The sequence below is a fragment of the Poecilia latipinna genome, unplaced genomic scaffold (genome assembly GCF_001443285.1).
Source record: "Poecilia latipinna isolate Pla-1442-1.1 unplaced genomic scaffold, P_latipinna-1.0 Scaffold2266, whole genome shotgun sequence".
In the NCBI taxonomy this organism is placed as follows: Eukaryota; Metazoa; Chordata; class Actinopteri; order Cyprinodontiformes; family Poeciliidae; genus Poecilia; species Poecilia latipinna.
In genome coordinates this window covers 173,035-182,595 of record NW_015114882.1, presented here as the reverse complement: position 1 = coordinate 182,595, position 9,561 = coordinate 173,035, and the positions used below count along the sequence as shown (strand labels likewise).

Here is a 9,561-nt window from a genome sequence, read left to right as displayed (position 1 = left end):
AGAAAACCCCCACTGGGGGTGAGAGGGGAAATTTTTTTTTTTTTTTTATATATAAATAACAACGGATATTAATAGTTTTACTCAAAGGACTTCCAATCTACAAGTAGAGTAAAAAAAGTTAAATAAATTTATACACAAATGGGTAAAAATAAAATAATGTATCTTTTAAGTCTATACAAACAATATTATTTTTATAAGAAATGTGCAAAAATACATTCAAGTACATATAAAAAGAGTCTGTAGCAAATAAGAGAAAATGGCAAAGGGTTCTGCTTGCAGGATAAAGTAAAATTTCTTTAGAAGGGCTTTTGTTTTTCCTAGTTTTTAATTATTTAAATTAAGTTAATAGAGATAATATATGTTTTTAAGTCATTTTCTTTAAAATTATTACATGAGGGGATTTTTTTTCACTCTTATCATCTTGTGGACATAATATAATTAATTATAACTATTATTAAATTGAATTTAACAATTCAACCTTTCTTTCAGATGAAATATATGAAGATGATCAATATTCTTCAATATAAGTATCTATACTGCCTGTGTTAACACCAAGAGCTATCAGGGCTAGTTACCGTGGCAACTAAGTGGTGAGAACCAGAACCAGAGGACTGTGGTTCTGAGCTGTTCTGATCCCAGGTTTATGTCGGACAGATGGAACTAATGGAGCTGTAATGTCTCCACAGGAAGCGATCGTCAGCAGGTGGGTTTCCTCCAGAGAGCGAGCAGAGCAGGACGACATCTGATTGGCTGACAGCAGAAGCAGTTTAGTGATGATCTCATAAAGAGGCGAGCGGCCAATCAGAAGGAAAACCAGCGTGAACGCGGTCTTTGGTTGGATGCAGACGCGTTTCAGAAGACAGAAGAACATGCAGAGGAAGATGTTCTTCATCGTCATGTTTGTGTTTGACTCCACCTCCTGGTGATGACGTCACCGCCAGCCGTCTTCTGCTCTGGCTGAGCTACCTCTGCAGGTGTTCCTGTCTGATCTTTAGGTCCATGTCCACAGAACCTGTTCAGGAATCCATTGGGAGGAAATCTGTGTGTTTATCCTGTTACCATGGTTACGTATGTTTTCCTGTCAGATGGATGTCAAAGTTCATTAAACAGATGTTCAACATGTTACCTCCATAAATACATGAAAAAACAATTCGGCTTCAGTCTGTCTCTGTGTCCTGTTTGTTGCTTTTGAGGTAAAACCATGGTTCAGAAGTTGTTCGTCCAGAACCGAATCAGAACCACTCAGAGAAGAACTGAACCTGTTATTTCAGTTTAAATTTTTGTCCAAGTTATTGATCAGTCATCCCTACTTAGAGATATATATGTATATGTATATATGGCTGGTATCAAGAGCTGAATTCTAATATTAAGCTGTGTTTTGATCTCGTATTATAGAAGTCTCGCGATAACTCCTGTGGTTGCCATTTAAAGCAGCTCCAGTAGCGAGGCGCGAACCCCGGACACAGGATCCGTTATCCAGACAGAGGACACACGTTTAGCCGCTCACATCCCACCGAGCCGCTCCGTACCCAGGTAAATCTACATCCTGCTGCCGCTGTGAGACTTCCTCTGGCCGGTCATCCGCCTGGAGCGGCCTGCCTCGCTGTTACTTAGCTGTTAGCTGCTGTTAGCTTTGAAGCTCTGCAGCTTCCGATCCGGCTGAGCATGCGCACAGCCCGGACCCACCAGCACCGCAGCCCGCGGCTGTTAACGGCTATCCGGTAGCTGCTAGCTGTTAGCTGCTAGCTGCTAGCTGAGCCAGATCAAAGTCCCCGAGTTCTGATCCAATCGAAGTCCTTTAAAAATGAGACCCTTTGGCTGCCCGATCCGAACCATGAGGATCCAGACCCAAAGTCCTGATAACTGGTTCTAGAAGAGCCGAAATCAGTGACTAGTCAAAGGTTATGGTGATTCTTCCAGTCTGGTTCTGATCCAGTTCATGAGCTTGTTGGTAAATGTAAAACCATGAAACAGGAGGTTCTGAATGGACCCAACACAGTAGATGGATCCACCATCACAAAGCACCGAACTCTGACCAGAATCAGACTTCCCAGAAAACCCAGTTCGGATCCTCAGAGTTGAGCAGAGACCGGTGCTTACCTGCCTGACATGAAGAGGTTCGGTTCGGTTCGGTTCTCCAGGTCATCGTCATGTCTGACGTCTTGTGTGTAGTTTGGATCCGTCGACAGATTAGAACCAAGCCTCAACTCAGTGGCAGCATGTAAACATAACAGGACCTGCTTGTTTGGTTCTGGTTCTGGTTCTGGAACAGACTGAAGGACCCAATCAGTTTATTAATTCAGTCAATAAATCCAGACCAGGTTGATGATGCAGACGCATCACCTGTACTCTCCCACCTGTAGATCCACAGTCATTCACCTGTGTGTGTGTGTGTGTGTGTGTGTGCGCAGCAGAAGCATGATGGCGGATGACCTGGACATCGAGGCGATGCTGGAGGCCCCATACAGGAAGGTGAGACTCACCTGAATTCCTGTACTGTTAGCTTGGGTTCCCCAGGTGTGGAGCCAGGTTCTGGTTCTGGTTCTGCAGAATGTTAATGTGCTATTAACGATTTGTGTGTCTGTCAGGAGGACGGGAAGAACCAGAGCCCTGAAGGACAGGAGGAGCGCAGCAAGAGGTAACACCTGCTCACCGGGAATGATAAAGAAATAACAGACGTTAGACGCGGCGCTTTTGATTGTTTTTTTCTCTTTATTGAAAATTCAAGAATACCCGTATAACAAGGCACACATCAGTATCAGGAGTGAACATTTGATATGAAAAACTGAGCAGAAAAAAGTCAAAACTAACAGTGTGAATGTAAAACAGAAAATCTTTTACTTTGAATTACAGTTCTTAAAATAAGTTGTTGTACTGGTATAGAGACTGGGCTTTTGGAAGGCACTTCTTTAAATAAATTATATTTAAAGAAGTCATTTTCATTAAATGGCATTTGTGAATAAAAAATTTAGCCAGAAGGATTAAATTATTACCATAATTTAATTCTTCATTCCCTGTTAATAGACGAGGAACTGCATGTAAGTTGATGTCTAACAGAACCGCACCAGATGGTGGCCAGCGGCTGCAGCAAACGGTAAAACGAGCTGCGAACATTAAAACACAAATCATGCAACAGAAAAACCACAGAAAATACAAACAAAGGAGGAAATTTCTGCAAATAAATAACAAAGCAACAGTGAGTATAAAACGTTTCAAATCGGAAATCTTCCATGGAGTCGGTAATATTAGATACATAAATATTTTGCAGTTCTATAATATTGTAAAAGACATGAAATGTGACACAAGTTTTCTTTCTTCCTCCATCGTTTTTTTGGTCTTTACTGAGGCTTTGGTCCTAGGTGGTTTTGTGATCCACTCCCCCTAGTGGTCTGGAGGACTTCTGTTGAGTGGAACGAGTTTACAACAGTTTATACTTGCTGTTTTTAATTCAGTTGCAGTATTTTCCTGCCCGTTTCCATCTCCTGTGGTTGCAGCATTTTTTATTTGCAGCATTTTTCTGTTGCATTTGTTTTTTGTGCTTAGGAGTTTGTGTGGTTCATGCAGTTGCAGCTTTTGCTGTTTGTTGAACAGCAACTTTAATGCAGTCAGAACCGTACAGTTCACCGAAGGAGTGATGTCAAAATTTACTTTGACCTGATTGGCTGCCGCCGGTTCAACAGGAAGAAGCGCAGCCGCAGCAGAGACAGGAAGCGCAGCCGCAGTCGGGACAAGAAAAGGAGCCGCAGCCGCGAGCGCAAAGGCAGCCGCAGCCGCGACCGACGCAGGAGCCGCAGCCGAGAGCGCAGACGCAGCCGAGAGCGGGGGGGCCGCTACAAAGACCACCACAAGCAGTGAGTCCTCTTCCTGGTTCCCTCAGTGATGTCACTTCCTGGTTTGTTTCATCAGAGGTTGCTGAAGGAGAACCTTCAGGATGTGCATCTGGTTCCCAAAACCTGGACCGTGGTCCTGGAGGTTTCAGAACCCGGTCCGGTTCTGGTGACTGACTGACTGTGTTTCAGCCGCAGACGGTCGAGGAGCAAGAGTCCAATCAGGAAGGAGAAAAGCCCAGCCAGGTGAGACTGAAGGCGTCTCCTGGTCCTTCGGACCCTGAGACCTGAATAAATTGATTCATCAATTAATTGATAAATCGATTATCCTTTTGTTTTGTTTTCATTTATTGTGGATATTTAAAATGTCTTCAGGTTCCAGTGATAAATGTTAGTTAAAAATAACATTAATTGTCCTTTGACAGGGTGAACTTGCATTACCATCATATTACTAATATTTTAGGTTCTGTCACTGTTTCAGATTCAGCTGAATGATAAATTGCCCCAGTAATTATCGTGATAATTTAGTTTTGTGACCATTTAAGGTAATACTCATCCATATATAATATGATTTTATTTTTAACATTTCTATACTCAAATCTAAAAAGGAAAAAAACACAACGCTGAAAAGAAACTTGAGTAAACTGGTACAAAATGGACAAACACAAGAACACAGAGTAGACCAAATAACGTGGAAGCACAAACGTATTATATCTTCACTTTTATCCACAGCAAAATCTTTCCTGCATGTTATTCTAAAACATACAAACTTGATCGATCGATTGATCAATCCTGACCTATGATCGATCAATTGATCTTGATCATGGGTCAGGATGTGTTTGCTGACCATCCTGTTGTCCTCAGGCTGCCGCTGGACAACCTGACCCCGGAGGAGCGGGACGCCCGCACCGTGTTCTGCATGCAGCTGGCGGCCCGGATACGACCCCGCGACCTGGAGGAGTTCTTCTCTGCTGTGGGGAAGGTGAGGTCACCTGACCAGGAAATGCATCACAAGGTTCTGCTGGCGCCGGACGGGTTCAGCGGCGCACCGAGCCTCACAAGGTTTCTATCAGAGCGGGACCATAAATCAATAACTGCATAGAACAGGGGAGGGCAGCTCCAGGCCTGGAGGGCCTCCTGCAACTTTTAGGTGCGTTTCAACTTCAACACACCTGAGTCACATAATGAGTCGTTAGCAGGACTCAGGAGAACCTGCCTGGCCTGAGGAGGAGATTCAGCTGCTGGACCAGGGAGTCTAAGAGCTGCAGGACTCCGGCCCTCCAGGACCAGACCAGACCCCTGGCATAGAATCACAATGGTTCTGATCCATTACCGCACAGCATTCTGGGAGATGTAGGCAGAGGAAAGACGTTAGCTGCTCAGCCGATATGCTAAGCAGAGTGGAACCAATTGACATGCTCTCTTTATGGTTACCTAGCAACCACCCACTGGGTAACTTCTGGTTACCTAGCAACAACCTGCTGGGTAACCCACACAGCAGTTTCCGGTTTGTCCACTGCGCCTCATAACTGCTGAAAAAAAAACTGAAAAATGGATGAAACAGGAAACGTCCCGCCAGGTTGGCTGAGTTTCACATATTTAAAACAAAAAACCAATCAGCTACTATCAATGTCCACTAGGCCTGTCAAAAGATCACATTTTCCTGAAAGATAAATTGGTCCAGAAGTTATTGCAATAAGCAATGATTGTTTTATATTCAGACTATTTTCAAGTAATTTAATAATATTGGGATAATAATACAATAACTCATTCTCAGAGATCAATAAACTTTAAATTCTAATGAACATTTAACATTTTAGTTTGATTTAATTTATCATTTGATGAACTGATTTATGGAATGATATGAAATGTTAAAATTGACCAAAAAAAAAAATCAAGCTTCCATCCGAGCTTTAGATTCAGAACCACAACTTTCTTTTGTCTGGTGACCTTTGACCTCTCTGTGTTAGCCGGGTTCACATGAGAGATGCCGTCAGTTCGGCGACACACGGTGCCGGGCTTGATGGTTACCATGGTAACGCCTGCCTACCTCCCACCCCTCAGGTTCGGGATGTGAGGATGATCTCTGACAGGAACTCACGGAGGTCAAAGGGTATCGCCTACATTGAATTTGTGGAGGCCAGCTCGGTTCCTCTGGCCATTGGTCTGACGGGTCAGAGGCTGCTGGGGGTTCCCATCATCGTCCAGGCCTCACAGGTACCCACACACACCTGGACACACACCTGGACACATGGTGACGCAGCTCAGGGTGCTGGGCAGACTGAGCAGATGGGGTGTGTGTGTGTGTGTGTGTGTGTGTGTGTGTGTGTGTGCGCGTGTGTGTGCGCGTGCAGGCGGAGAAGAATCGAGCTGCTGCCGCTGCTGCAGCCAACAGCCTTCAGAAGGGAACGTTTGGCCCCATGCGGCTCTACGTCGGCTCGCTGCACTTCAACATCACCGAGGAGATGCTGAGAGGGATCTTCGAGCCTTTTGGACGGGTGGGACACACACACATATAAACCCTCCATCTAGGTGTGAACTATGACTGCAACGAACGATTATTGTAATCAAGTAATCAACACTGCTATAACACAAAATCTTTCCAAGGATTTTTGGTCGTTTCTGATGCAAATTTCTTAGAAAACTTGAAATGACGCAAAACTAACTAACAAATAATTTATCAGTAAAATATATAATTCTTTAATATTGATACAAAGTTCTAGTTACTTTGGCAGATAACTTTTCATCAATATTAAGAAGTTATTGACTTAAAATAAGCTCCTATATCTTACTGAAAACTTAGTTTTGTTTTATTTCTATAAAACAAACTCCATTAGTTTTGGAGTTTACAAGCAAGAAGGTTATTTTATCTTAAATGCAAACTGTTTATATTTATGTCCAGTTTTGCTTTCTTAAACCTTTTTTAGGGTTTGTATACTCCAGTTAGTGATTAATCAATTACTAAGTCAGTTGATTATTTCATTACCTGATTGATCGGTTGTGGTGTGATCAGCCTGTTTGTGTCGCTCAGATTGAAAACATCCAGCTGATGATGGACAGCGAGACGGGCCGATCTAAAGGCTTCGGCTTCATCACGGTGAGTTCCTCCTCATCATCAGTAGATCAGAACCTGGTGACATCTTCAGCCCGTTAGCATTAGCCTGTTAGCATTAGCCACCCGTGGTGCAGCGGTTCTGTGTTGTCAGTTTGCAGACGCGGAGTGCGCCAAGAAGGCGCTGGAGCAGCTGAACGGCTTCGAGCTGGCGGGCCGGCCCATGAAGGTGGGTCATGTGACCGAGCGGACCGACGCCGCCGCCGCTTCCTCCTTCCTGGACAACGACGAGTTGGACCGGTCCGGCGTGGACCTGGGAACCACGGGGCGGCTGCAGCTGATGGCCCGGCTGGCTGAAGGTGAGGCCACGTCCTCTCTCACACCTGGTGTGACTCCGCCCCCACCTTAAATGCTCACCTGTGTGTGGACAGGTACCGGCCTGCAGATCCCTCCTGCTGCTCAGCAGGCGCTGCAGATGAGCGGCGCCATCGCCATCGGCGCGCTGGCAGCCGTGTCAGGTAAATGGATCACCAGTCGGCTGATCGGCAGCTGTTCCTCCATCTCCGCTCAGTTTCTCACCCGTCTGTGTTCCAGCTGCCATGAATCCACCTCTGACCATGAACATGAGCACTCCAGCGCTGAACCTGCCGTCTCAGCCACTCGCCACTCACTGCTTCCAGCTGTCCAACATGTTCAACCCAAACAGGTGAGCGCACACCTGCTGATCAGACTGGAGATCGCTGCTGATGTTAGCTGTAGTGCAAATGAACGCAAAACTTTTCATATTCTGCTTACGTCGAAAAACACAACTCTGTGGCGTTTCTGTTAAATAAGAAATTAAATTAAGATCACATGTGAATAAGTTTGTTCACCCAATAAAGCAATAGAAAACAGGCCTTCATCCTTCTACCACTTCCTGTTTTCTTCTTCTTTTCCACCTGCAGTAACAGCCGGTTATGATCTGGAGCCTCTTGTGAAGCAAAAACAGTATTTCCATTGAAATGCACAATTTTTTTAATAAACTTTGACGAAGTAAGACAATTATAAGACAGTTGTTAATATTCAAGCTGCCATAGGATTCATCTACCATTTTAACGCGTTAATATTACACAACGCAGATGAGTCAGACTGAATACCAGCCTTCACTGAGAAGGTCTTACATGTTTGAAGTTTGATAAGATTAAGTTTCATTATAAATTAAATTTTCTTTTCGAGCTGCTTGAAATTTAAATTGGAATGAAAAACTACTCCAATGTATTTAAATTACACAACAATCAAGATTAATTATAATCAGGAAAATCCAACAGATCCAAACCTTTAGCTCAGAATCTGATTCTACTAATGCTAAGCTAACTGCAGGTAGGTTTTACTTCTGGTCAGGTCGACGATTCCTCAGATGGTTTCTTTCTGTTCTTTGAGGAAGGAATCTTCTCATTTTTCTGCTTCCTGGAGCTCTGGGCCATAAAACAGCCCAGACCTCTTTTATGGCTCTTTAACTAAAGGTAGAAAACAAAAAACTTCATCGCCGAATTCTCAGATTCTCAGACGTCCTTTCCTTCATTTATCCCAATCTGCATAAAGTTATACGTAAAATGTTTATACCCAAGACCCCAGATCTCCATCCTTACTGATCCCAGCTCAGAGCTGACAGGAAGTGATGAAGTGAGTGAACAGGAAGTGATGAACCCTGTGCTCCAGCTGAGTGTGTGTGTGTGTCTGTGTGTGACAGAGTGTGTGTTGTGTTTCAGTGAGAACGTGCTGGGCTGGGAGCTGGACATCCAGCACGACGTCATCGAGGAGTGCAACAAACACGGAGGAGTCGTCCACATCTACGTTGATAAGAATTCAGCCGAGGTACGCCTCTGACCTTTGACCTCTCTGATGGTTTGAAATAAAAGAAGCTGGAGGTTATATCAGCTAGTTTTAATCACTTGTTTTTAATAACAATGAAACAACATGTAGTGAGACATCCTGTCAGGTGGAGGATCTCTGACCTCTGTCTTTCAGGGAAACGTTTATGTGAAGTGCCCGTCCATCCCGTCTGCCATGGCCGCCGTTAACGCTCTGCACGGCAGGTACTTTGGAGGTAAGACCTGCTGTCACATGACCGCTGCGGACCAATCACAGAGCGGCTCTGACTGATCTGATCTCACCTGTGTTTGCAGGTAAAATGATCACAGCGGCGTACGTCCCCCTCCCCACCTACCACAACCTGTTCCCAGAGTCTGCCACTGCCACGCAGCTGCTGGTTCCACCAGCCAGGCGGTGATCAACAACACCGACTTCTGATTGGATGATAGATCCCGCCTTCTTTTTAAACCTTGAAATCCCATTGGACCAGTTTGACTCCTTGTCTGACTGCCAGCAGAGGGCGCTCTCTGTTTTCTTCTGGACATAAACGACCAGCTCTCCTCCCATTGGTTGCTTCCAAACACTGGTCACATGATCATGTGATGCAACACCCTCGACTTCCTGATTCCTTAGTTTCATTGGTGAGGTCTCTCTGTGGCCCCGCCCCGGACCTCCAACTATTGGCTCCGTGAGCCGTGTGGGGGGGCGAGGCAATGACAAGCTGTCAGTTGATTGGTTGGGTTGAACCGGTTTAGTATTTAAATGTTTTTCTAAAGCAAATTTGATTTTGTAAAATTATTGATTAAAAATTATTTTCATGTCTCTCTGAAA

At 44.6% G+C, this 9,561-nt stretch overlaps 2 protein-coding genes across 5 annotated transcripts in view; both read left to right on the top strand.

Annotated features, from left to right (window-relative positions):
* Positions 1 to 1,160, top strand: part of tsen2 (TSEN2 tRNA splicing endonuclease subunit) — a 7,802-nt gene extending 6,642 nt beyond the window's left edge. The window contains exon 12 of the mRNA XM_015018361.1: positions 687 to 1,160. Within this exon, the coding sequence (XP_014873847.1) occupies positions 687 to 746 (60 nt within the window). The 3' untranslated portion in view covers positions 747 to 1,160. The remainder of the gene's footprint in view (positions 1 to 686) is intronic.
* Positions 1,161 to 1,390: 230 nt separating this feature from the next.
* Positions 1,391 to 9,561, top strand: LOC106937047 (RNA-binding protein 39-like). Of its 4 annotated transcripts, XM_015018357.1 has the most exons (16): positions 1,396 to 1,533; positions 2,412 to 2,472; positions 2,589 to 2,638; positions 3,681 to 3,774; positions 3,817 to 3,851; positions 4,020 to 4,073; positions 4,692 to 4,809; positions 5,892 to 6,044; positions 6,182 to 6,325; positions 6,859 to 6,924; positions 7,034 to 7,238; positions 7,311 to 7,397; positions 7,474 to 7,585; positions 8,628 to 8,733; positions 8,887 to 8,965; positions 9,045 to 9,148. In XM_015018357.1, the coding sequence occupies exons 2-16, from the start codon at positions 2,419 to 2,421 to the stop codon at positions 9,146 to 9,148; spliced, it is 1,461 nt and encodes a 486-aa protein (XP_014873843.1). In that variant the 5' UTR covers positions 1,396 to 1,533; positions 2,412 to 2,418. The 4 variants fall into 4 exon arrangements, with proteins under 4 accessions (XP_014873844.1, XP_014873843.1, XP_014873842.1 ...); XM_015018356.1 differs by having other exon boundaries at positions 2,415 to 2,472; positions 3,681 to 3,851; XM_015018355.1 differs by having other exon boundaries at positions 1,397 to 1,533; positions 3,681 to 3,851; positions 9,045 to 9,561.

Excerpts from the sequence above, each read along its gene's own strand:
- LOC106937047 (XM_015018355.1), top strand. The coding sequence starts at position 2,419 with ATGATGGCGGATGACCTGGACATCGAGGCGATGCTGGAGGCCCCATAC. Across the intron at positions 6,045-6,181 it reads TCATCGTCCAGGCCTCACAG|GCGGAGAAGAATCGAGCTGC; the intron begins GTACCCACACAC and ends GTGCGCGTGCAG. Across the intron at positions 7,398-7,473 it reads CGCGCTGGCAGCCGTGTCAG|CTGCCATGAATCCACCTCTG; the intron begins GTAAATGGATCA and ends TCTGTGTTCCAG.